General features: G+C 39.5%; 1 protein-coding gene across 1 annotated transcript in view; it reads right to left on the bottom strand.

The window, feature by feature from the left end:
• Window positions 1–803: 803 nt before the first annotated feature.
• LOC108596237 (ecdysone receptor) overlaps window positions 804–24,623 on the bottom strand; it is a 30,674-nt gene continuing 6,854 nt past the window's right edge. The window contains exons 2-6 of the mRNA XM_017981776.2: window positions 23,380–24,399; window positions 2,164–2,687; window positions 1,936–2,079; window positions 1,704–1,856; window positions 804–1,613 (exon numbers count right to left, since the gene is read on the bottom strand). Of these exons, the coding sequence (XP_017837265.2) occupies window positions 804–1,613; window positions 1,704–1,856; window positions 1,936–2,079; window positions 2,164–2,687; window positions 23,380–24,109 (2,361 nt within the window). The 5' untranslated portion in view covers window positions 24,110–24,399. The remainder of the gene's footprint in view (window positions 1,614–1,703; window positions 1,857–1,935; window positions 2,080–2,163; window positions 2,688–23,379; window positions 24,400–24,623) is intronic.

Below are 24,623 nucleotides of genomic sequence, written 5' to 3'. Positions count from 1 at the left end.
TGTGGATTTTAGTTTTTACTATATTTTTAAAATATAAGCAATCTTTACTCTCTTCGGTATATGCAATACACTTTGCTGGGCATTGGTTGATCTTGTTTCAAGCTGTGGACTACTGCATGGGCACAACTCAAGCTCAACGCCTTTTGCTTGCTTGCTTTTGTTAAATATTCATTTTTAATTTTAATGCTGTTTTCTCAAGATTTTTTCTTTCGTTTTGTTGTGTGTGTTTTGTGTTTAATTCTTGAATAAGCAAGTGTTTAAGTTAAATTGGGGTTTTTTATGTACGCGTGTGTATATATAATTATTTTATATGCATATACATATCGCCTTAGGTCTACTATTTGCTGTCCTAACACTAAAAACTGAATTTTCGTAATCATCAAAACTTTCTATTTGCTGCCTATCTCTCTTCTCTCCTTCCTCGCTCTCGCTCTCTCTATCTCTTCACACAACAGTACAGACTTGAATATTTAGTTTTCTTTGTTCTTTTTCAAAAAGGAAATTATGACAGTCAACTACAAGGTGCGATACATGATTTATATAATATAATAATTTGTCAAAAATATATTATAGATATATATATTATATATAATAATATATATATATATATAGATATTATAAAATATCTACAGCGCCTCTTGCTTATTGTGCTTGCAGCAAGAAGCCCGCCGCTCTAGCCAGATTGGCTATCCGTAGTCGTGTGCTCAGGGAGCGGCTACGCATTAGCGCATTGCCGTTGGCTTTTGGTAATGAAATTAGTACGCCCAGGTACACCAATCGCACCGCTCGCTGCGCCACATTTGTTACGTGCGTTGTTTGAGTGGCTGGCCTCTGTATGCTGTGGAGGAGCTGGCGGCGGCTGTGATGGGCCCCATAAAGTCGCTGCTGGTGCTCACCGCTGACACTGAGTTCACGGGCAGATGCGGCACTCCATGTGCCTGACTATGCGCAAGATGCTGCTGCTGCTGCTGCTGTTGCTGCTGCTGCTGCTGCTGTTGTGCTGCCTGCGAGGTGGAAGCCGAGTCGGCATCTATGCCAGCGGTAATGGCGCCGCCTACCGCACCACGCATGCGTTCGGCGCGCGAGGCGCGCTCCTGCTCCTCCTGCTGTGCCTGCAAGTGCGATTGCACCGAGGGCGGTATAGCGTGCACATCCCAGATCTCCTCCAGAAACTTGGGCAGCTTGCGGTTCTTGAGCTTGAGAGAGAAACACATTTCCGCATTCTGATTGCCCAGCGTGCGCAGCTCGGTGAGTATAGAGAGCAGTTTGGCGTAGAAGACAAGACTCATGGAGTCACCAAAATGACGATTGAGTATATAAATGCGTAAGGTGTCGATGTAGTAGCTCTGTATCGCTTCCACCAGCTGGGCCTTCTCCAGCCCCGGCCGGTCCGAGAAGATCACAATGGCAGTGAGTAGCGCATACTCCACGTTGTCCACCTTCATTGAAAACATTTGGCGGCAAAAATGCAGCAAGTCCTCTATATTATCCGCCATGCCCGCCATTTTGTACGAGTCACGCGTATAGGAGCGATTATTGGCAAAGAATATCGAGTCCGAATTGTGATCATAACGCCTCGCCATGCGCAACATCATCACCTCCGATGAGCATGCCTAGCCAAAACAATCCCAACAAAGCAACAGACACACAAAATTCATTACTTAACAAATTGATCAATCCTCATGGCTCGTTCTCATACTCACCTTGAGTAACGTGATTTGATCTTCTTGGGGTATCTTTGTGAACGCTGGCAGACCTTTCGCAAACTCAACAATCAGCTGCACCGTCAGTATCGTTATCTCGGTAATGTGCCGGAAGCTGACATCGGTTTGACTCTCGTTCTCATCGGGTTGACTCTGTAAATGAGCAATGATTATTCAACTGTTCGATTTCGAATTCGGATTCGATGGAAAAGACTCTTTCGGCAGAACCTACCATGATACGTTTGAGATCCTCTTCGGATGGTTGCTCATATCCATCCTGATACCAAATTAATTTATATATAACGTTCAACTGATTGGCCGTTAATGGAGGTATTTTGAGCGCTTGACACTTGGCCAATATATCATCAGGTAGTAGCTACAATAGACCGTGAAATACAGTTAGTTAGTCGGTTGGTTGGCTAGTTACTGGTTCTGGGAGTGGTGAACCCTATGCGCTTACCGGAATTGTGGCATGCTGTGGGGGCTCGCATGTCATGAGGTCGAGTATCTCCTTCTTGACGTCGTTGGGCGCATGCAGGCCTGCGCCCAAGCTTGAATTGGAATTGAGTCCATGCTGGGAGCTGGGGGAGCTGCTGACCTTGTCTTTCTCCTTTTGCGCCTTCTTCTCGCGCCGCTTCATCGCGCACTGATTCTCCGGAACGACGCACTCCGGCCGCATACCCACCGCCAGGCACTTCTTCAATCTGCACTCCTGACACTTGCGACGCATGTACATGTCCATCTCGCAGGCGCGCCCAAATTTGCAGCAATAGACCGCATTCTTGGTCACGCTGCGGCGAAAGAAACCCTTGCAACCCTCGCAGGTGAGCGCGTTGTAGTGATAGCCGGAGGCTCTGTCGCCGCAGACCAGGCACAGCTCCTCCTGCAGTCGCGGCGCTGGACCCTTTTTGCTCTTCTTTGCATCGCAGCCCTCGTTCGTGGAGTAGCCGTTAAGGCTGCTCGAGGGCGAGAGATCATCGCGACCTAAAAATAGAACAAGAACCAGAAAGAAAATATTTTCAATTAGTTTGCTTCGCTTTGCTTTGCTTTGCTTCGTTCTTTTGCTTGTACTTTGAGCAGTGTAGATTTCTTCTTCGATTTCCGCTTTGGTCGAAGTCTTACATAAAACATTAGACCCAAATAAAATTGCCGATGCCTTGGAATTGATCGCAGGCAAAGCGCTTCCAATATTCTGTGTCTAAATTTGCATTCACGCATTTACGGAGTGAACAGACATAACCCCAGCGACAAATATATAAATACTCTACTCACGCGCATAGACAAGTCTTGAAGTTCGCATATACATTGATACCTGTGTCTTTGCACCAGAATCAGATTCAAAAAAGATTTAAAGTTGCTGAGGCGTCGTCAAAGTCGCGCACACAAAATTCTTTCAATGCGAAATTGTATAAATTATTTATAAAGGATTTTGAAATCTGTAGCGGCCAGATCATGAGACTTCCAATCTTTTCTATGTTGAATTTTTAAAAATGTTAAATAAACTTGAGCTCTTAGGCTCTTGGGCACAGATCTCCTAAAGATCTCTTCAAGCCCATTCTTCCGTCGCAGCAAAAAGCTTTAAAATAGTTAGAGACTTCAAATCTGCTCGGACTCTAGTCCCAAGCCCAGATCGAGTTTGTAACTTTTGTAACACTAGTAAGTAACTCGGTAATTCTAATTCAAGATATATCGTAAGGATTTGGTAACATCTTTTCGGGAAGTCAATTAATTGTTGTGGAAAATGGCAACACTAGTTGCCATGACAGTTCTTTCTTTCTCTCCCTCTGTCTCTCTCTCTCTCTCTCTCTTTCTCTGTCTTTGCTGATTAAGTCTAAGACAGGGCAGGGAGTAAAAACAATAGAATGGGTGCAATCAACTGAACATCGTGATGCTTGACAACTAGAAGTCGACGACAGCGACTAAATTCGACGTGTTATTGTTGTTGTTGGGCATTAAATATTGCGCATACGCCTTGTACGCTTTATGGGTATATGACTTTCCTTTTGCTTCTTTCTTTTCATACTTTCCCTGCTGCACATGTGCATACATACATACACACATTTTGAATTTCACTGACTTGAGGAAAATCGACTTCGTGCCAAAGTCAAAGAAAAAGAAAAAGAAGAAAGACACTCGAAGCGTCTACGGCGGCAAAGACGCCAGCCTGACTGCTATTTTTCACTGCAGCGCGTGCACCGCGTGTTGCAAGTACGCGCAGGTGTGTTTGCGTATGTGTGTGTGTGTGTGTGTGTGAAGCAAAAGCGACTGCAAAAGCAAAGTGTTTAACAACCTCCATTGCGATTGCGAAAGTGAGCCATGACTGACTATTTAATACCCTTTCAAATGCCACCTTACATTCATAGAGCGTCACAACGGATCGCATATCATTTTTCACTTTGTAAAGCATTTTTTTGCGCTATTCTTTTATTTTTGCTCACACAAACGAGAGAACACCACGAAGTAGGAAACAAAGGCTGGCAAATGAAAATGGGGGAAAATAAAACAGACGCAAAGCAGCGGCGTACAAGAAAATAAAAATAAAACAAATTCACAAAAACTGCGCGCACCAGCCCCTGCCACTTGCCACAGCCCCCACCCTCCCATTGAGACCGGCCTGTGCCCACATTTGGAGTTCATTGTGTTATTGTGCTTGCCGCCGTCGTCGTCGTCATCGTCGTCTCTCGGTCGCGTTCACTACACTACATACCCACATAATCCATGTAAGCAATGTCCAACAGCTAAGCGACGGCAGCAACGCAAGAGGCGGCAACAGCAAGAACAACAACAACAACAACGGCAACAGCAACAGTGACAGTGGCAGTGGAAGCCATAGCTATGGCCTCGAGAGCAAAACACAAACTGGAAAACTGCAGCGAGCACGAAAACCAAACAACTTCCCCAGCAGCCGTCAGACTCATTAGGCACACACACAAACGAGCACACACGCACACACACAGGACAAAGCGTGCAATTTGCTTGCACGCTCTCTATCTTTAGCTTGCGCTCTTGCTGTAGGAGAGCGTGCGCACTTGTTGTAAACAAGCAACAACAACAACAGCTACAACAAAATGTTGATGTAGGCCTCGGCATATGCCGTTTGACTTTGACTTTTTGTGTGTTTGCGTTTGGTTTTGCTTTTGCAATTGCTTCGCCATTAGCATGGCCACTGTCACTGCCAGGAAATCTCCCCTCCTCCCGTCCCCCCTCTCAAAAAGCCAGCCCATGCCCTTACCTCCTCACCCAGCATACTCTCATACACCCATACAGCAATGCAACTCTTTCTATTTGTGCATGTGCATGCGTCTGTGTGTGTGTGTGTGAATTGCTGTCGCACACAGTTTCAACTTGGTATAGGTAAGTTCTCCCTTTTGTTTTGCTTTTTTGTTGTTTTTCTTTTCTGGTTTATAGTCGCTCTGCTCTGTAAGCGTCTCTGTTTCTGTGTCTGTGTGTGTGTGTGCAAGTAAATTAAACGTTTGCTTGTTTTTTTTTCTCTAGTCGTAATCTATATTAAAATTCTTTTTGTTTGCTTCAATGCAGTTTTTAAGCGGCTTTTTTCTTTACTACTACTACTACACACACACACACACACACATGTGTTTGTTTGCTTTGTGTGTGTGTGCTTTTGTATAGTATATGGCAGAAGTGTGCAGACAGCTAAGTATGTACATATATCTCTTGTATGCAAAGCGAAGCCATCAGTGCAAATAGCGCCCGTCGTCTGCTGAAGCAAAAAAATGCAAATAATTTACATACATATTTAAATAGAGATGTATGTATGTATATGTATATACATCAGTGTGTATGTACAGTCTCTGTATTTGGGAAGACTTATGCAAAATTCTATTTGATTTCAAATTTCCCCAAATATTTTCTGCCCTCAATTTCTGCGTAAAATTCATTGACACATATTCAATAACGTTTGTTGACCTAGGACCATCAGCCATCTGCATATCGTAGTACCCACCTGCGAAATACCCAACCTCAGGGCTGACGACCCTAACTCACAGGTGGGTCGGCGTGTCGGCGTGCGGTTTGGGGAGGCCAAAACGCATAGCAACCCCCAGAGCCACAAAAGGAAACTAAAACTGCAGCGCTATTCTTACACAACATTGACACAACAGCGCCAAAGTTTCGTTAGCTGGAGTTGAAAAACTGTACCAGAAAGGCAGCGCATGTCAGCTTGCCACTGCAATGCACACTCTCGTCTGTGTGTGTGTGTGTTTGAGGTTGAGCGCGAGAGAGAGTGCGAGAGGCCCGGCCCTGCATTGAGAGGGTTGTGCCTGGGCATAAGCTTTCAAAGTACAAGTGGGAAATGGGAGAGGGGGAGGGAGGGAGAGGGTTGGGGATTGTTACTCTTGGGCTGGGGTTCTAGTGCAAGGCTGCAATATATTTTGAGCGAGCTGGTCTCAGTTAGTTTTAGCTAGGCTTGTGCAAAGAATTGATTTTTCTCACTCTTCTTCTTCCTCGTTGGTTCGTTGGCATGTGGCCAGGCCAGGACTACAGTCTAGTGCTTTACATAGGATATTACAACTGCTGCGTGCATCAGAATTCATGTTGTTGCTTGCTAACCTACTTACTTGCCTACTAGCCTGGCGAGGGTCATCGCCTGACCTTTAGATGTTGTACGAAATGCAAAGCGAATTGACTCGTTGTCTCGAGTATCGCATGCAAAATTATTATAGGGTATGCCACAAGATCTGCTATGCCCCAGGGCTGGCGGCAAATTCATCAGTTGGCAAACTTTGCTCTTGTCGCCGCTGTTAAATAAGGTGCACATTTAATAGCTGTGACTAATTTAATTGGACAACTTTTTGATTCACAAAGTCTTGTCAAGTTGATTGGCCCACAGTGCGTATGCCTAATACAAATTAATTTGTTGACGACAGCAAAAGCAAAAGAGAAGACAATGTTTTTTATTTTTTTTATCATTCTAGATACTGACGGTTGTTGTTATCCGAGAGCTGAAATTGTGCAATTCATTTCCAGGTATTTGCATAAGAGACAGTAAAAAACGAACTGAACTTAATACGATAAAAAAAATTGTGCAGCGACAAGCGAAATTTGTTTAGCCAAAATTAATGATGCACCCGCTCGAAAAAACTAGAAAAAGAAACGAATGCAATGCGACACTTTCGATTTTGAGCGCAATAATATCTATAATCTAATTATTAATAATTATTAATCTAATCTCCATAATTCATTTGCCGCCTCATTAAATTCACACTAATCAGAGCTCATGCCAATTGTTGGCAAAATTCAAACATTTTCAAATAAAATATTGTTTCAAATATATTTTTTATTTTAGCTCATTGTTGACATAAGTGAAGACAATTTATTATTTTTGTTTGTTGCTATGACAAAATCTGTGTCAAGGGGCAGCTTGTCATTCATCTGATTTCTGAGCGCCTGTCAACTTTATATATAAATATAAATATATATTTTGTTCGTTGCTAAAAGCAAAATAAAATTGCGCAAAACTTTAACCAACTGTGTGTAGGTGTGTCTTTCTCTCTCTCTCTCTGTGTGTGTGTGTGTGTGCGGGCGTTTCGTATACAAATTGTTTTTAAGGCCCAGCGTACATTAAAAATAGGGCACCTCTGACAAAAGCTGATAGCTATGACCTTTTGCAGATTTCCTATCGAACAAAGAAATATTACAGCTAATTACTTTACAGCCTCACGTTTCTTTTGCCATAATATATAATACGACCTAGTGCATTGGGTTAACATTACATTTCCTCTACACACACACACACACACACACGCACGCACACACAGACATACATACATGAGAACAAGAATCAACGTTGTAAAGCGTTAATATTATAATTTCACAGCTCGTCTAACTTCCGCTTTCAACTTGAATTACAAATAAGCCAGCGATAGAGATAGAGAGAGAGAGAGAGAGAGAGATAGAAACAAACCACGCACAAACCGACAATTTTCTTATGGCGGTAAACGAAACCAAAACTCAAGGTAAGGCTCGAAAGCACCGCAGCCTTTTGATTTTTATATCTACAAGAGTGTGTGTGTGTGTGTGAGAAAATCATTCCATATACCTATGTATGTGTACACATTACTTTAAAGCTCCAACTATTTATAAACATGCGATCACCATGCGCAGCAAAATAAGTTGAGGGGCCAAGCAGCGGAGCCCTAAGAATTATTCGCTCCCATCATCAGCTCAAGAGCTGGAGCAGTTGGTAGCAGCAACAGCCCGACGAGCAAAACAAGAACAAAGCAAAGCGTTGAGAATGGCAAGAGAAGAGAGAAAGACTAACAAGCTTGTGTTCTGTGGAAATGTAGACAGTTTCAATTGTTAGCCAATTGTTACTATTAGGTTTAAACTCTTCTTCAAGTTTAAGAGCTCGAAAGATGCATAACCAAATGTGGCTGCCAGCTCTTTTCTCATATCTAACATAAGGTGCGGAAGCTCGGGCATAGCCGACATTACGAGACCGCTTCACATGGAGTGAAGCCATCAATTTCGAGAATTCAGTTCACTCACTACGAAATCTGTTGACGAATTTAATGCCTATCGATAACCACATCAATAACTGTTGAATGAATAAAAAAAAAAAAATTAAATTAAAAAGTAAATCTGAACTCGATTTGCATCGACTTGGTTCGTCAGTCTGATTTAATAACTATCGATAACCGCATCGATAATTAATTGAATGAATTATCGACTTGGTTCCTCAGTCCGATCTAGAACACTACTTATAATACCTTGAGTACATTCTTCTTTATCGAAGGAAGCAAACCTTACACTCCCTAAATTCTGTCTCTCTGACTAAATTATATTTGGAATGTAATTATCCAAGTTAGCAGAGCTAGTTGGGTTTTAAATGTGCTTGGCTTTATGCCTGCTGGAACGACTTAATGGAAAGAAACAGAATAAAGAACAATATTCTCTAGAGTAGTTAGCTGCTTTTTATTTTACGGCTAGCGGCCTAGACGACAATTAAATTACAAGCAATTAAAACTGATGAATGAATGCGAGCGAATGAGACAAAAAACAAAACCTATGCCCAATGATGAGTTATGAGATATGAAACTGAACTGTTGACTGCACACAAACAATGGAAGCAAAAAAAATGCCAAATTGTTTGCCATAATACAAAACTGAAATCGGGGAAAACACTTTCAATGAGCTCAGCAGCGGAGTTGGAGCACGCAGACCCAGACCCAGATCCAGATCCAGTGCCATGCCAGTTGGACTACTAGCCGGAGAGCCCGAGCTGTCTGTGCATCAATGGAAAACTAGTTTGGCGTACCAAGTGCAAGCGAAGCCATCGGAGAGCCTGCACTGCCGCTTTCTAAACAGACACGAGAGAAAGAGAGAGAGAGTCAAACGTTGACTTGGCCTTGAATTTTTAATATAGTTTTCCAGACGAGTCATTCATCACGTCAAAACTCAAAAGTTAACTCAAACGCTGCACTATGGTCCCAAAGTCGATTTATTTGGCATAAAGTCTACTAATAAAGCTAGGGACTTGAAATTTTGCATGAACTTTATTTTGAATATTTTAGAATTTTGTATTTTTTTTTTTCAAATTTCAATTTTTATAATTTTTATTGTTGGAAAAGGCCAATTTTCGGTTAAAAATTCACCTGCAATGTGTGAGTGTTTCTCCAAAAAGGGGGAAAAACGGAGATAGACTATTACTGCACGGTCAATTACGATACTTATAAGATCAAACGTACGTTATTACATTTTCTCAGTAAGCCTCAGCTTGTTTGTTACACTTAAAAGTAGAGAACGTATATTAAATTTTTTACACAAATACACATAAGCAATACACGCATACACAACTAAAAAACTAGAACTTCAAGTACTATTCAAAATGATTAATTGTACTACCTTAATCTTCATTTTTACATGTTAATTATTTTAATTGACGTCGAAAATATTTAATTGTGCCAAATTAAATATGTTAAACAATTGTTGTTTGTTTTAAGCGTATATATTATATTACATACATTGTACTGAATTTTTAACCTAACATAATATTATAAATTTTTTAAAAATTATATAATTTGTGTACCATGTATTTACTTTAAGATTGCATTAGCAAAAAGTCAAAATTCTTACATGGAAATTTCGACTTAATGCAAAAAAAAATCGACTTTGGTCGGTCGATTCAAGTTCAAATCGCAAGTGCTCAGCCTTATCTCAAGCCTGAGAAGTTCTGTTAACAATTTATAAATTGCACTGCGACTTTCAGGGTGTGGCTTTGTCTTTGTCTTGGGGCTTTAACTTATGACTTATCAAGCTTCAAAATAATAAACTAAAAGCGTAAATATGTAAACTCTGACAGTTCAAATGGGTAGGCAACGATAAACGTAATTTAAAGAAAGAATTCGCATATGAAGAGGGGCATGCAACAGCACAAGGAACACACCTAACACACACGCACACTACACACGCACACGCACACACACACACTGACAAATGAAAGACTTTGAGACGTCTGAAATACCCTTTGAATTTTAACACATTTCTATTTAGTACAATTACATTTATTTGAGATTTTTAATGAAAGACTCGAATAGCGTATTTGGGAATTCGGCATTCGCACAAATCTTTGCATATTTGTTTTCATTCTCTTGGCATTTTTCGGGATCTGCTTTGGTGCTGTTTGCATTTCGGGCGAGCAGCGAATTGAATCATTTGACAAAGCAACGACGCAGCGAGTTTTATAAATTTTGGGGCCTTTGGCTTGTGGATTCATGAGAAATGCAAATTATGCGCTTAGGTGGAGAAAATCTGCAACACACACACACACACAGACGAAAAAAAAGACGCACAAATGGAAAAGTTGTCGCGCAAATATGCGAAACGGAGAGAGGAATGCAAAAAAAAAGAAAAAAAAGCGCAGACAATAAATCAAAATTTGTGCCTCATTTGGCATTTGCGGACTCTGAGTGTGAAGTTCTTTATATTTGAGCTTATGATCATCGGGAAGTAGTTGGAGCAATTTTAAAAACTAAATAGAAAATGGAGTTTTGCATTTTCGATATTCAGAGCCAATTAAAATCGAAAATGCGATAAGCCGCATTTATAAACAAGACAGCAGCAAGAACAAGAACAAGAACAACAATAACAAGAATCGGAAGAAGAGACACACACACACACACACACACACTCTTTAAGCAGATGCCAGGGGACATGGCTAAGAGCGGCTACCGCAACAGCTGCCACATAAAAAATGGTTGCAAGCCGAAAGAGATCAGAGAGCAATTGGAATCTAATTTAAAATAACTGCTCAAAGGGTTGCAAATAAATTTTTGGCAATTTTTTGGCTTCGCCTTTGGCAGACCGACACAATTGGCCCTTTGGAGCAGGTGGCTTAATTCCTTAGATCCAACGAACGTGTTAGCCCGATAACATTCCTCATGTTTTATCCGACATAGGCCATGGCTACGGTCAAGTCCAATTAGCCAAGCTGCTGCTGTTAGAGCGACACTATAAATATAACTAGCGCACCTAACTGATCAAACAAGAGCACTAAAATATAATTCGAAATACGAAATAAATTCGCGTTGAATTTATTTTCTTATTTTTATTTTTAGCTACACATTTTTATTTACAGTGTATGCCGCCAATGCAAACTTGTCAGTGCTTTTACTACTTTTTTTTTCGAATCTACATATGGACATGGCTATGAAATTTTACCGTTAGCTAAGCTAAGCCTACACAGCCAAGCGAATAAAGTACTTTGCTGCCCCAGTCCCGATTACGGGTGCTCGCTAATTGAAACACACGTAGCTGAGTACGCGGCAAGCAGTCAGCTTATCAGAAAAAAAAAAAAAGAAAAAAAAACGTAACAAAAATCATAACCAATTCCATCATTTTATTTTGGACAGCGCAAATATTTAACAATAATTAACGCCTTCGCTATTTGCGGCGGGGGAAAACGCAAATGCGATTGTTAACCCAATTTCTGGACTCCAACGTGGGCGTTGCTAAATTTTTATTATTTTATAGATTTTTTTAAATTTTCAACAATTTGAATTTGTGGAAACTTGATTTATTTAGTAATTGCTTAAATGAGTTTGAACTCGATGCTAGTTCAAGCCGACTTAGGCGCCATAATTGCGAATTGCTCGCTACATGAGCAGCGAGAAGAAAACAAATGACTTAGGTAACGAACCGATGTCAAAACAAACGAGAAAAATCAACGCAAAAACAAAAACGTTCACGCTGATTAAAAGAAAACCAGCTTTATGTTTCTTTCTTGGCTAAAATCCAAGGCAGAACTCTAACTTTGACAGTCCGTCGTCGGGCCAGAGAATTGCGTCATTGAAATGTGAGCAAAAAAAAAAAGAGATAAATATAAAATTAAATAAATCACGCCTGATTGCGGACATTGTTATTTTAATTAAAGAAATAACAAACTCACTATGATAATAATAATAGCAATACTATAATAATAATAACAAAGGCTCGCTCTGCTGCCACAACAATTGCCAAAATAATATTTAAGCACATGGCTTGGATAAATAAAGGCGGACACGTGCAAAGCCCACGAGAGGGAGAGAGAGAGAGAGAGAGCGAGAGGCTTAGGAACAACATTTAATTCGCTTTTTGCGAAAGCCAACGACGGCCATCATAATCAACATAATCATCGCGCCGCGCGTAATTAGAATAGAAAAAAACACACACACACACAATTAAAAAAAAACAAAACTTTAAGTAGAAAGACAAAATACCCAACAAAAAAAAAATATATATATATATATATATATATTTATGTATGTATATAAAAAAAAATCATTTGTGCTTGCCACTGACGCAGCAGAAACTCAGGCTAAAAAGAAAAGCCGAGAGAGAAAACAGAAGCCTAGCCTGGCAAACCCCCCTCCTCTACATCTACAGGTTGGACCCACACACAAAGAGTATGAACAAAAAAATTTCGAAATTCTCAATTCAAATTCAAAGTCGCCACACGCACATGGCTTCCAGTTCTATTGTTGTTACTGCTTTTATTTCGACTCTTTTTATTTCTTTATTATTATTATATGTGTGTGTGTGTGTGTGGCGGCCTAACAGCGTGTGTTTTTAGCCAAGAGTGTGAACCAGCATTTGCTGTTGTTGTTGTTAGTTTTGTTGGAGTTTATTACGCATCAGTATTTAACCTTGAACGCTTGGGTCAACGAACGTTTTGGCCAAAATATTCTAATGACTCTTCGTTGCTACCAACAGTAACAACAACAACAACAACAACACCAGAGGTATAATAACAATGTCTTCAAGAACTTCAAAAGCTCGGCGTGCGTGGCGTATGCGCAATTTGTTAGTTTTGCTCACAACTCCTAATTAATATCATTGCAATAAGCAAAGGGCATTCGATCTTCGGCATTTTAAAGACAATTTCCAGCTGTTGAATACATTTTTCGAACTCTGCTCACCACACGGTCCTACAATTATTTTCGATTAGCATTGCCGATAAATACGAGACGTGTTCAGAGTCTACACATACTTAATACAAGTACGCATACTATATGCGTGTGCCTTGTGAACTGTATGAAATATGCAAGAAATAAGTATCATTACTGCGTACACAAACACTATATAAACCACATATATATATATATGTGTTTTTTTATTGGCATTGTTGCTCTTGCCATTAAAGTGGCTTCACTTTTTATGATTTGTTTTCGATTTTCTGTATTTCTCATTGTTAGTCTGGGTACAGAGACACGTAGCGTGAAATCAATTGACGGCTATGGGGAACCTCAGAGCCTCATACTCTGAGCTATTAAACCTTAGTTACAATTATATTTTTAAAAGTAATCATAGCGCATTGAGCATTAGCCCAGGTGAAATTTTACAATAATAATAATAATAATCTAGCTTAATATGAAATTGAAACAAAGATTATTTTATAGTTTTTCTCAAATTTAATTTGAAGCGCTTTGCCGAAAAGCTTAAAATAATATTTGAAATTTATTTCCATTAACCAAAACAATTGAAAAATCAATAGTAAAATAATAAAAATATTGCTAATCATAAAACTCTTTAAGTTCCTTTCAGTTTTTCCACTAAAATAATAGTAATCAAATCAGTATTTCAGCCAGTAAAATAGAATTCAATTCGAAATTCTTATAAAACGAAATTTCTACTCAGTTTTCAATCATTTATTCAGGATGGCGAAACATTCAGAGCAAATGCAATGCTTTATTTATTTATTAATAGAGCACAATGTGTTGCGAAAATTCATTTTGAATAATTTGCTTTTTTTTGCGCAATTAGCCTTATTTATTGTCCTAAACTGTTTTTGAGTTACCGTTCATTAGCTTTCGGTGTTAATTTTTATTTGTTCAGTTTTAACAATATATTCAAACCCAGAGCCCAACCTTGTACCAATTTTGCGCATATCCAAATAAACATCAAGCGCAAGTGCGTGCTTTAAAGCAATTTATTTAATTTTGAATTTTTTGTATTTTTCATTGTTTGTTGCTTTTTGTAATTTTTTTGTTGCAACTCATTTGTTTTCGCACAAAGCCTTCGCAAAAAATGTATAATTTTGAAAAGATAAAAAACATAAAAACAAGCAACACCCACTACAAATAAAAAATAAAAAATAACTTGAAAATCCTATTGGCGTTTGTGTTTTTGAATGGCTTAGAGAAATGTTTCAATAGCTGTTAACCTTCAATCTATGCATGGCTCGAAGGCCTTGCGGCAAACCAAATCAAATGGACTTTTTACTTTTACATAGGCCTACTTTTGTTATTTTCCTTTTTTTTTTATATATACATATGTATGTAGATGTGTATAATTATGATGATTAAGTTAACAGCTTGAGCTGCACTTGAGTGAAGTCTGTGGTGAAGTGTGTGGTGGCAATAAAGAAATCTCAGACAGTAATTGCTGCAACACAAAAACGCCCACCTCGACTTTCTTTTTTAATTGCAAAATATTCGCCTCGATTTAAACAGACAATAATGATGATAGCTAAATGCATGTGGAGTTGAGTATCTAATTGTAAGCCAAGGTTGAATACAAGAGAAATGCGAGAAATTCACTGCGAAGCATTTAAAGCAATCTGCAGCATACAGTGCGTATACGCAACAGCCGCGTCCTGCCAGCTCCAGTCAACCGCTTGTCTCCATCTTAACTCCAGCAACAGCCGACATAGCCCCACTATCTATATATACCATATATTCCTCAGAGCGCGGGCTTATCTTATCAACTCAACAAACAAACAAAAGTGCAAAATCAGAAGAGACTCGCATTGAGTTGCTTGAGTATTTGTGGAAATAGTAAAAATAATAGCACTAAATGTGCATTATCAGCAAACACATGCGTAGACTTGAGACTGTGTGTCTGTTGGTGTGTGTGTGTGTGTGTGTAAATTACGCACACACGCGCACTAACCTAAATTTGAACCGTCCGATTGTGGGGCACTGTGTTATCTGTGGCACACTCGAAAAAAAAAAAAACAGAAACAGCAACTGAAACAAGCAACACGAAAGCTGACTGGATCTGATAAGCGAGAGAGAGAGAGAGAGAGAGAGAGAGAGATAGAGAGAGAGAGAGAGAGAGAGAGAGAGTTGGCCCAATTGCTTGACTCTGAGGACACCCAGTCCAGTGCACATTGAGTCCTGGCACGCAATTAGTAGATTAACCCCAATAGCCTCAGCTGGGGCGCGAGTCCAACTGTCGCAATTGCATTTAAAATTTCTATTAGAGGTGCGTGGCCGGTTTAATAAAGTTGAATGAACTAGCTAGTTGGAGCTATTAACTTGGCATTTCCGCATCTTGACCCTAACATTTTTGTTTAGCAACTAAAAACCCACAGATCTCGACCCTGAAAGTCGTGCGGCTGACAAAAAGCTGCTTGCTCCACAGGCAAGAGTTGCACGAACTCTTCGGTCAAGTGTGAAGGCCAAATGGGCTTTTGTTTAACAACAATTAGGTGAGCTAAGCTAAGTAGATTTGCAGCTTTAGCTCGTATATGTAGTCTTTGATTAAAGATTACAAGTTTTACTAATTGTGAGTTACTAACAATAAGTAAATCATTGAGTATATTATTTTTGATTTACTCTGTTGTGTTATCAAATTTTGTTTTGCTTGTTTCCTTTCTCATATTATGTGCAAAATTTCAATTGCCCACAGCAAAAACAAAAGTCGAATAAATCAAGTATTATTTGATTTAAACCTGGGTTTTGCACCCAGTAATAAGTTATTAGATTAATCCTGGTTCAGGACTAAAATTACTTTCTTGAAATTGTGCCTCAGGTCGGCTGTCTCACATAAAAATCAGTATATATATGTATAAAATCTTAGAGTATAAACATATATAATCTAATTAGGATAAATATATTATAAATATATATACAAGTAAAAGTCAAAATACATAATTTTTGATTTAAGAATATCCCTTGGGTTACGAAAATCGGATATTATCCGTATTTTTTCAGAGTTGTATTTTTTTCTCCTTTTTGCTTTTTTTCACTTTTATTTTGAAGCATAAGTTTCTATACTTTAGCAAATTTATCACAGTCTGCTCCAATAATTATCGGAACGGTGCTCGTTGGAAATGATTTGGAATGTGAAAGAGTCAACTGAATGTTTAAGATTAAGTAAAGAAGGTATTTTACTTGAGAATTACTAACCTTCGACTTGAAAGCTCTTTCTAAATTTAAATACGAATAGCTCAGCAGATGTTGTGTGAACTCTTCTCATAACAATCAGTGGTAATTACCAACAATTCGCTGGCATAGACTTAAGCCATATCAACCTCACACCGTCATTCACTAAACTAATAAGATTCATACAATTGTAACTACACATACGCTTAGTATATATACTATATATGTATGTAGGTATGAGTAGTCGTTTAGTTTAGCTTATTGCTATTCGAACGTGTGTGTCTAGCCATTTGAATGAAAACAATTCTAGTGCTTGCCCCCATGCCATTATGAAAGATGACGAGTGACGATTCGGTTAGTTGTGCATGAGAGATAGAGACAGACAGAGCGAGAGAGCGAGAAAGAGCGAGATAGAGCGGGAGAGTGGCGCACACACTCACACGAAAGTGAAATACGCTTTTCACGGAGCAAAGTCGGAAATGCGTGCGCTCGAAATTTAGGTTATTATTTGTGTGTGTTGGCCTAGTTTTTTTTTTTCGGGTATATAGTAGACATATATACACACAATTATAGGTTTTTAGATATGTAGTATACATATATACAATTGTGTTCAATGGAATGTTTGCTGTGGGCTGAGAGAGCTTCTGATAAGACGCTGTACTATTTGTTGATCTATAGATTGGCAAAGTGCAAGTCTTAAGGGGAACTTCAATATTTTGATCAATTTTAGGTGACGCATGCATAATTTTGTCAGTTAATTGTGTCAATGTTTAGTTTGCTATTTTCTATTCGCTGGCCAGTAAATAATAAACAATATATAATATTTATCAGAGTCAGTAGAGCGAAATTTCAACTAGAGCAAATTATACTACGAGCCAAAAGACCCCCAGAAGCAAAACTTTATGCATTCTTTTTTACTTTTGGGTCATACTGTTGCAGTTAAGCTATATATGCCGATAATTAAATAACAAATTCTGTAATATTGTAATAAATAACGTGCAATCGAAATGCTCGTTAAATGAGGCGCCCCCCCCCCCCTAAATTGTATTCTGGCTACGCCCATGATGTACACATTTGTGCATATAGGAGACGCTTCAATTGAAGAATTAACTTCACCAATCATCACAACAATTGCATTTCATTACAACCCCAGCAATTGCTTCTCTACTTAATAGAAGAAGAGTGAAGAATGAAGAGTGAGGAGTTGAAACTTGAATGCTGCGCTCTCGTTCTCACTGCAAGTAATAGAGCTTACCATGGTAGTTTGGCGAGTGTTTCAAGTGTTTTAGAAATTAAATCGTACCTGCAATTATAAGAAAATCGAAAGCTAAATTAATATATATATTTTTAAAATGTACATCACTCATAAGTTTGTTATTTCAATCTCATAGGTAAACTGACAACTTATCGATAGCCGACCGATAGTTAAAATAGCTCTAAAATGAAATCTGACCAAATAAAATTATTAATTTTTATTCATTTATTATATATAAATTTATTCCAGCAAGTGAATTGGAACATACTAAGTCACAAAATGAATTGATCTCTGAGTAATTAAAATTTATCACTTTTAAGAAAATATCGAATTTAGATCCTTCGGTCGAACATATTTTCCAATGATACTATCGATATGACCCGCTCAAAATATCGCAGATATCGCAGATGGCGCCAATATCGATAGCTCTAATGTGCTGTGGAATGCACTTTACGTTTAATTGCAATTTTATGTTGGCGCCAGGCAAAAATCTGTCTACGCAGAAGCTTTTTATAGAACTCGTAAACATGAAGACTGCCTGATGGGGGGTGGGGGGAGAGAAACAATTTGCTATTGCAGTGCGAATCGTTTGCACCTTTTTTTTAAAGCTAGTCACGTCATTAAAGAGGTCATGGCGATAGTGTCTAAGGATAAAGACGAACGCCAAGTTCAACCCATAAAAGGTTAGAGGGCTTAGAGCTGGCAGCGCAGTTACACGCGATACGCTCAGTTGTAATTAATTAAAAACAAAAGCACATATTTTTGGACATCTAGCATTTATACTATAAATAACAATAAATGTGGCACGCCTGCAAATCATGAATAATGCGCGAAAATTGTTGTAATGAGCTCATCATTTTCTACATGTGAATATAGCGTGGAAATAAAGAAAAAATAATGGCAACTGAATAAGGCAGTGCTATTTTTCACATTTGCACATACATATATGTATATGTACATATGTATATATGGATCGTGTGTACTATATAGACATTAGTGGAATGTGGAATTGTTGCACTTATCGCTTTTGATTATCAGCAGCGATCGTGATCGTAATCAATAGACGGACAGGACAGCCTCTCTCCCTCTGCAGAGCTCTCCGGCGAGTGGAGAGTGGAGAGTGCGCACTTTCCACATTTAGTAGCATGTGTATGACTTTCGCTTCGAGTTTAGGCAAGATAATATGCAAAAATCAATTCGAAAACTGAGCAATTTGGCTTAGGTTGTTACACATTTTGTAGGCGCGAAACAAGTGCATAAAAATAATAATAATAAAGTAATAATAAAACGAAAACCAATTTGTTCGTAATGCACTTTTCTCGTTCGCGCAGCTCGACAGAGACCAAAACAAAAAGCAAAAGCAAAAAAAAACAAAAAGTGGAAAATCACGCTTTGCTGCTGCATCAACAACTTTCACCAGAGACAAGCTTTTGGCTCTTGTTGTTGCTGCTGCTGCTGAGCAAAAACAGCAAAACAAAAAACTATTGGCTACCATAGAAGCTGATCAAGAAGAAAGTAAAGAATAAGTGCGAGCGAGCGAAACTCGTTTGAGCTCTCTCTCTTCGCTTCGTTAGAAAGTTGCTTAACTCTTTTAGAATGCAGCGGAGAGAGCATTAAATGGGCCACCAAACAGTAACTCGTGAGCAGACAGCGACTGCGGCAGCAACAGCGACAGCGACAGCTCGAAGCTTAATTTCTGTGTTAGTTGGCTTATGTTTGCATTGAGCGAGAGCGGGAGCGGGAGCGGGAGAGAGCGTTAGTCAACATTGCTCAACCCACACACTCTCACTCTTTCATTGGACTGTTGCCTAATAAGAAACGTGTATTCTTAGCTTGCTTTGTCTGATTTTTTTTTCGTTTCTTCCAAGCATTTCTTTTTGTTTTTATTTATTTTTGTTTAGCTGTTACTTTTTAACAAAGAAAATACAAATATTGGCAGTGGCACATGGCATTTATTATTATTTATTGGATTTGAGAATATTCAAAATTCTGCAACTTAAAGTCCCTAGTTGCCGCTCAAGAGTTGCAAAGAAAATTCATTTGAATTCGCTTTTAATTAGTTGTCGACAGCTGTAAATGAATAAATGTACATACATATAAAATTAATTTAAAACGATGCAATCGATGTCAATAACCCACAAAAACGTGTTCGCTAAATACAAAAACAAGCACACACACATATGTACATATAATATACGACTTACATAAATACACACATACATACACATATATACAAATATGAATGTTGTTGCATTTGAAATGCATGCAAACGTTTCTTATTTGATTGCGATATAATACCAATGTGTATAAAAATAGCCAAACAAATATTCAGAGGCTCACAAAACTTTTGGCACAGCATGATTTTTATATTTAGTGTAAGTTTTAACGTTTTGTATAAAAAACAAGTGGACAGGTTAAAGTTGGGCGCCACTCTCCACATTTTAAATACACTGTTGACTAGTGTAGTCGAGCAAACCACTACAGTCTGCACGGCATCGGAGGCACACAAAACCACATACACACAAAACAGCTAACCCCGCTCACAGCTCGTTTTCGCTGTAGCGTCAGCAGCGACGCCGCCGCTGCGCCGGCAGTATCGATGTCCGTCTGTATGAGTGCGTGTTCCTCAGCACGTGCACCACCCCGCCTGTCTTTAAATTGAAAATTTAAAATGTGATAATTCGTGACTATGTTACTTTAAATGCGGCCGATCGTTTTGAGAATTTTCCACAATCGGTTCGAAAATACATGACTAGGGCAATTCTGGTTGATTTTTTTCAGATTTTTAAAGATTTTTGTACTGCCTTTTATATAGATTTTTTCGATTTGCGGGGAGAAGGGGGGAGGAAATAAAAAGTAAAATAAAATAAACGCGTAGTGTCCTGGATATAGGAGCACCTACATTACCAAATTTGGTTGCGCTAGCTCTTATAGTTGCTCGAGGAAACACGCTTCATTCCAACCACCGGACAGACGGACGGACGGACCACTGAGCGACATGGCTATAAGTCGACTCAGAGCTCGTCGAGCTTGATCAAGAATATATTCTTTTATCGGGGTCTGCACGCCTCCTTCTCGCCTGTTTAACAGTATCATTGCAGGACAACTTGCATAAATCCTTTTCCATTTTTACAAAAAGAATTGTCAAAGTGTATAAAAAAACCATTTACATATTGTTTTAAGTTCACTTTTCCATTGCACACAAGTTTTCTCACACTAAATTTAATAAAAATAATAAAACATATACATATAACACTTAAAAATCCTACAATTTAATACTATTTTGGGGTGATGTAGCATAAGATGCTTCTTTCAAATTCAAACCATCTATGTTATTATAAAATAATTTTAAAATATTTGCCAATGCTTAAGAAATTAATCGAAACAAATATATTGTTGTCTTTAAACTTCTCCTGTTTATAGATTTTCTGGGAACTGCAAGACAAAAATCCTTGAGTCTAATTCTTGGTATCCTCTTTGGAAATTGTACATGGACTTTTTCTGTGAATTTTGGAAGTAATTAGCTTTCTTTTCGAGATGGATAATATATGTGGCGACATTCCTTCCACGTTTGCGAATTCGAGAGACACTTGCGAAAACTGACGAAGAAAAAAGTCAATGTCAGCAAAGCCCAAAAGCTTATCAATGTCAAAAAGTCAGCAAAAGCGTAATTACGAGAAATCAAAAATATAAGCAAATATGTACATATATATATGTATATATATATATATATATATATATATATATATATATATATACTTATATAGGTATATTTACATACATATGTATGTTAGTTTGTTGGACATTAGCATGAATAATGAAAAATATAGTGCAGCTAATGCAGGCGCAGTGGCAACTTTGTCTGTTAATCAAATGAGTGAGAGCGCGCGCGTCACAACTTATGAGTCCGCAAGTGAGAGTGAGAGGGAGAGGGAGAGCGCAAGGTAGGCACCGTGTGAGCGCATTTTCAGTTATTTACTCTCATTAGTTGCTGCGCCGCTCAATTGTTGCTGCTGTCGTCGAATTGGCGTTCGGGTTCTTGGCGCTCGTTTCGCTTGATCGCGATGTCGATAGCTGAGACTGCGACGATGGTGGCACAAAATCATTGACCTCATTTTTTTTGTGTACATGCATGCACACACATTCAAACACAAATACATATGAATACACTTACATATGTGTATGTCGCTGTTGACAAATGAACTGTCGTTGTGTGCAAGTGCAAGTCTTAAAAGCTGCCAACTGATATACAAACTTAAATGAGACTGATATCGTTCGGAATGTATGTACATATGCATACATATGTATGTGTGTATGCATACATATGTATTTGAACTGCAAAATGTTGTTATTGTCCTTGAGCTTAGAATCGCAAGTAACATGTACTCTGTGCTTTTTTGCTTGAGTAAAGCAACAACAGCCCTAAATTGCCAATCAACAGTAAACACCACACCCCAAAATTAAAATCAAAACTCATTCGCATTCGCACAAACGAAATGCAACATACCAAGCAGGCCTAGTCGAGTACCACACCATATATATATATATATATATATATATAGATATAAGTGCACATGTGTAAGCACATAAGACATATGTGTGTGTGTGTGTGTGTGTGTGTGTACATAATAAGCTCAGCAGAGCAAAAAGCACGCAGAAACTGCCGCGTTGATTTCGTTGCTGTTTGCCGGTAGCAGCAGCCCAGCAGCAGCAGCGTCGTCTGCAGGGGTAAGGTCATGTACTTGAGCTTGCAACGCAATGCATTGGCACGTAGAACAGACACGAGCACGCACGAGCGTGAGTGCAAGCGTGAGCGTGAGCGAGAGAGAAGGGATGAGCGAATGCACTCTCAATGCTCATCGACAGCTTTTGTGTGTTTGTGTCGCTGTTTCTTTTTTTTTTTTTGTTGTCTGTTAGGCCTGCACCAGTGACCCAAATTACGGAGTAGACTACCCCAATAACAAATAAATTATTACAATAATATGTTGGGATTAAGGAGCTTTGAATATAAATATGAAATTGAAATAAAATTATTCCACCCTTAAAGTATTTGCCGCTTATTTATTTATTTATTTATATTTAGTTTAAAAGTAAAGCTACAGGCGATGCAGCCATAGCTACTACGGCGTTTGCTTCAACCTTCAAACGAAATTTGCTAGACATCGGTATATAGTTCATATGTATCTAAATAGCAGAAGGGCATGCAAAATGTTTGACCTGGCCGTGACATGGCGGTTGGCTGGCACTAGTCTCGGGCTCAGGGTCAAGTTGGGAAGCGCTGACATAGTTGGGAGGTCGGGGACTGGGACTGAGACTGAGACTGGGACGTGCAGCAGCCAATGAGTTTAGTCCATGACCTCGAAACAGCTGAGCTGAGCGAATTGGGTCACAGTGCTTGCAAAATTGTCCTGAAACACACACACACACAGGCAATGACCCGGTTTTTGACACAAGGACGTGCATGATACGAGAACGAGGTCGTTTTTGTCCAGCAATCGCGTTTCAACTCGTTTTTGGGATTCTAAGCTCAACTGCATTTTCAGAATTGCATTCGACAAGGGTTGAGGTAGGTTCCCAATATACAAAAAAGCTGCAGCATGCATGTGTGTATGTATGTCTGTATGTGTGTATGTGTGTGTGTATGTCTATTGTTATTTCCACCCTTGAGCTTAAAGCATAAAATGCACACATTCCCTTCATTCGATTTGCGTCTTGACATGAGAGCAAATTATTGTAACTTTTGTATGAATTAGTACAGTTGCTGCATTGAGATTTCTCAAATCGTAGATCAAAAGTTAAAAGATTTGAGCCCACTAACCTGATGAAATCGAATTCGCCGAATCGCTGCGCGGCGTGTGTTGCATGCCCATTACCATGCCACCGATGCTAACTCCAGCTGGCGCTCCGCCGCCGCCTCCAAGTCCATGTGAATTGCCATTCGTGTGATGCAGCGCATTGAGGCTCATGCCGACGAGCATGCCACCCGGATTGGCAGCAGTGACTAAGGCGCCGTTGAGGCCGCCATTCTGCTGCAAGTGCAGCGGCGATGTGGGCGTGGGCGTTTGCGCTGTGGAATTGATTAGACTATGTCCGTTCACCAGGCTGCCCAAGTGGCCATTCGTCAGCGAGCCCAGATTCGTCGCTCCGGGCACGTAGTGTCCGTTGCCATTGATGCCCGTCGAATTGTTGTTGTTATTACTATTATTATTGTTGTTATTGTTGTTATTACTTATGGGTATGATGGTTGTCTGGGCGGGCAGTGTGCTGGAGCAGCCGTGCATGGCCAGCGTGATGACGCTCTGTTGTTGTTGCTGGGCATGCTCCAAGCTGTTGCCGTTGCCGTGGCCATTGCTGTTGCCATAGGCGCTCGCATCGTTGCCACAGATCCAGAACTCCTGCTCGCCATAGTCGTGGGAGTCGAGCGATGAGGGCGACATGTTGACGCCCGATGGCAGCACCAGGCCATTACTGGAGGAGGTCACCTCTGACGAGGACTCCTCCTGTATGCGCAGGAAGCCGCCATTGTTCGACCAGCGTCGTTTCATCATTTGGTAGCCGATGGTCGCCGTTGTGTTGCCTTATTGCTGCAAATCCTCGTCGAGAAATCTTTTCAATGAGTCCAATGAGCGAGACGAGAGGAGCAATCTTCATCCACGCACGCACTGAACTGAAGTTTGAAGTCTGCACTTGGTCTTGGGCGGACGTCAAGTCAAAGCTCTTTTCGCTTCTCTCCTCTTCAAATATTTTCTGCTGTTTGCTTGGTATTTTTCTAGTATTTTTTACGCACTTGCTTGCGTACAAAATACATGTTTATCTGTTGCGCCTCAGACTCAGATTGCTGCAAAATGAAGATGGTTAAACCAGATGAGAACCCACGCTCTGAGCTCATTCCCATGCGGGCAAACTCGTCACTTGCTTCTCGCCACTCGGTAGATTTTTATAAACAAATTGCATATTTTGTGGTCAATTGAAATCACTCGTGAAAGTTTACTTTTCACTTAATTTTATTTCCTTTTGTTTAAGTTTAAGTTTAAGCCTACGTCTAATCAATTCCGCTCGACC

Source organism: Drosophila busckii, chromosome 2R (assembly GCF_011750605.1).
Source record: "Drosophila busckii strain San Diego stock center, stock number 13000-0081.31 chromosome 2R, ASM1175060v1, whole genome shotgun sequence".
NCBI lineage: Eukaryota > Metazoa > Arthropoda > Insecta > Diptera > Drosophilidae > Drosophila > Drosophila busckii.
Note: the sequence above shows the minus strand (reverse complement) of the source record. Positions and strands in the feature narration are given on the sequence as shown.